Source organism: Triticum dicoccoides, chromosome 6A (assembly GCF_002162155.2).
Source record: "Triticum dicoccoides isolate Atlit2015 ecotype Zavitan chromosome 6A, WEW_v2.0, whole genome shotgun sequence".
NCBI classification, from domain to species: Eukaryota; Viridiplantae; Streptophyta; class Magnoliopsida; order Poales; family Poaceae; genus Triticum; species Triticum dicoccoides.
The window spans coordinates 106,809,260-106,811,694 of record NC_041390.1 but is presented as its reverse complement, the minus strand read 5'-3'; the positions used below and the strand labels follow the sequence as shown (position 1 = coordinate 106,811,694).

The 2,435-nt window shown below is 54.9% G+C and overlaps 1 protein-coding gene and 1 non-coding gene across 2 annotated transcripts; one reads left to right on the top strand and one right to left on the bottom strand.

Moving 5' to 3' along the window:
• Nucleotides 1-167: 167 nt before the first annotated feature.
• Nucleotides 168-364, top strand: LOC119319898. The gene has a single exon (XR_005154717.1). It is a non-coding gene; the product is annotated as a U2 spliceosomal RNA (small nuclear RNA).
• Nucleotides 365-439: 75 nt separating this feature from the next.
• LOC119318831 (pathogenesis-related thaumatin-like protein 3.5) lies at nt 440-1,839 on the bottom strand. The gene is made up of 3 exons (XM_037593408.1): nt 1,688-1,839; nt 922-1,591; nt 440-825 (listed from the first exon to the last, which is right to left on the bottom strand). Exons 1-3 carry the CDS (start codon nt 1,746-1,748, stop codon nt 705-707), a joined length of 852 nt encoding a protein of 283 aa, XP_037449305.1. The 5' UTR covers nt 1,749-1,839; the 3' UTR covers nt 440-704.
• Nucleotides 1,840-2,435: the final 596 nt, after the last annotated feature.

Genomic DNA, 2,435 nt, shown 5'->3' with positions numbered 1-2,435 from the left:
GAACATTATTGATCAATAAAGCGAGTGTGTTTAGACTCAAAAAAAAGGCTGCCAAAGCATACTGCACACTCTCAACTCTGATTTACGTTTAGTCCCACCTCGCCTGTACAAGTGTCATAGCCGGTCGAGGAAGCAATAAAAGGAGACTCAGGGCAACGTTTCAAAGCATACCTTTCTCGGCCTTTTGGCTAAGATCAAGTGTAGTATATGTTCTTATCAGTTTAATATCTGATATGTGGGCTACACGCCCACAACGATATTAAATTTATTTTTTATGAGGGAGGGCCCACCATAGTAGCTTGCTGCAGGGGCTCTCACGTGTCGCCTAGGTGTTGCACTATTGCCTAGGCCTGGCGCACTCCAACCAAATCAAATCAAAGGATTTTCTTACCTAGCCAAATTTCTCGAAACAAAAACAAATCAGTGGCCGCCTTGTGTGATCAAACTGTTTATTTCCATGGAAGAACATTTTGAGTGAGCAAGGCACACTTACATTTGCGCACTATTTACATTTGGCAAGAGGCGGTCCAAAGTTCACACGAACCATGTTCACTGCATGCGGTGGCCACGCCTCCATTCACACCCGGACAGACGATCGAAAACACAGGTAAAAAAAAGAAGATCGCTAACGTCCCCTCTCCAAACTCCAAAGAAATACCGAGATCCTCCACCTTAAATTCTGTTCTCCTGAATCACATGGGAAACTACAGTGCCACAAAGCTGACGAGCAGCACCAGCAGCATCATGGCGGACATGATCGGCAGGTGTCGGCTTGAGGCATCGCACTCGAGCTTGTTGTTGTGGTGCGTGCACACCGATTGCTTCCTGGTAGAAACACAAGAATCTACGCATTGGTACCCAAAAATGGAAGCTCGCAATCCAAAAGTGTAAAGATCACAGGAATTTTATTAATGGCGTCACCTGTTTGCGCAGAAGGTGATGACGTAGTCGGCGCCGGAGCACTGGAAGAGGCTGCTGGGATCGTCGTAGGCGTAGCTGTACGCCGACGGGCAGGCCTCCTTGAACTTCTTGGAGTATGGCGTGGGCGGGCAGGTGGACGGCCCCCCGAACTTGCCGCGGCAGCAGTACTGGTCGGTGTTGAACACGTCGCAGGCGCTCCGGCACGCCGCCGTCTTCCCGTTGGAGCCCTTCACGGAGAGCTCGGCGGGGCAGGTGTCCCGGAGGTCGCCGTCGCAGCCGGCCACGGAGCAGTTGCCGCGCCCGCTCACGGGGGTCACCGTGATGGGCAGGTTGAAGCCGTCCACGAGGCTCACGTCGTAGAAGTCCGTGGTGGCGAGCGTGAACTCGGCCAGGCTCGCCGGCGGGTCGCCCGACGCGCCGCACTTGAGGGCCGCGCCGCAGGCGCCCGTGCCGCACTTGCCGGTGCCGGCCTGGTCGAAGGCGCAGTCCGTGCGGCCCCAGATGCGGCCCGACCACGCCGGCGGCGCCGTGAAGACGGCCGACTGCCCCGTCTTGAGCTCGAACCCGCCCCCGCCGAAGCTGCCCCCCGGCGTCACCGCCGGCCACACCGTCGTCTCGCACTTGTTGATGATCGTGAACATCCTGGCCGCCTCCGCACGCATCGTCGCCCCTGCATGCGTGGACGCAAACGTACGTCTCAAAATTCCGGCACGAAGCAAGCTCGACAGTGAGCGCCGATCGATGGAACCAGACGTGAAATGCGTACCTGACAGGAGGCAAAGGAGAGGCAGCGCGAGCACCAGGGCGGCTCTGGACGGGGAACCCATGGCGACTCCAAGCGAAACGAGAAGAGGACTTCGAAGCTCGTACGGGTATGGCCGTTTTGCGCGCGGGGGGGTATAAATATGGCGGGAAGCGTCGACCGGCGGGGCGCCTCCAGCGATGCCGGCCAGTTTTGAAGAAATAAAGAACGGAGGGGAAGTACGGTAGGGGAGGAAGAAAGGAACACGAATACGTGAGGGGGGAGGAAGATGGAGGTGGCGGAGGACGGGCACGGCACCCTCGCTGGGTTGCTTCGCCGGCGGGGATAGGGATCCATGGAGGGCCTAGCGGGCGAGCTAGCTAGCAGGTGCCTATCTTCCTCTGGTCTTGGGTGAAAATCTTCAGAAACTTTTAGCTTGAGATTGAGAAAAGTGGCGCTGTCATCACTGAGCAGGGCTCATTCCTTTCTTCGGTTCCCAGGTCTCCTTTAGGCCATATACAATCATGGCATATGGATACAAATGCCTCATGACAAAAGGTAATTTGAGGTATCTATGATAATTTTTTTTCCCCAATGCAAGCTATTATTAATGGGCATCATCAAAGAATAGAAAGTGACTCTCACTACACGTGCATCCCTACTCTTCGCCTTAACATTTTCAATTTTACGCACTGGATCACACTTTTTCTCTCCAAGTACCCATCTCCTGTAGAGGATCTCGCTTCCCCATCCGAATCTATTTTTTCTGTCA

Bases quoted from the DNA above. Each gene is read 5' to 3' on its own strand.
- LOC119318831 (XM_037593408.1), bottom strand. From the start codon at position 1,748: ATGGGTTCCCCGTCCAGAGCCGCCCTGGTGCTCGCGCTGCCTCTCCTT. The intron at 1,592-1,687 runs GTACGCATTTCA...CCACGCATGCAG, and splicing joins TCTCCTTTGCCTCCTGTCAG to GGGCGACGATGCGTGCGGAG. The intron at 826-921 runs GTGACGCCATTA...TGTTTCTACCAG, and splicing joins ATCACCTTCTGCGCAAACAG to GAAGCAATCGGTGTGCACGC.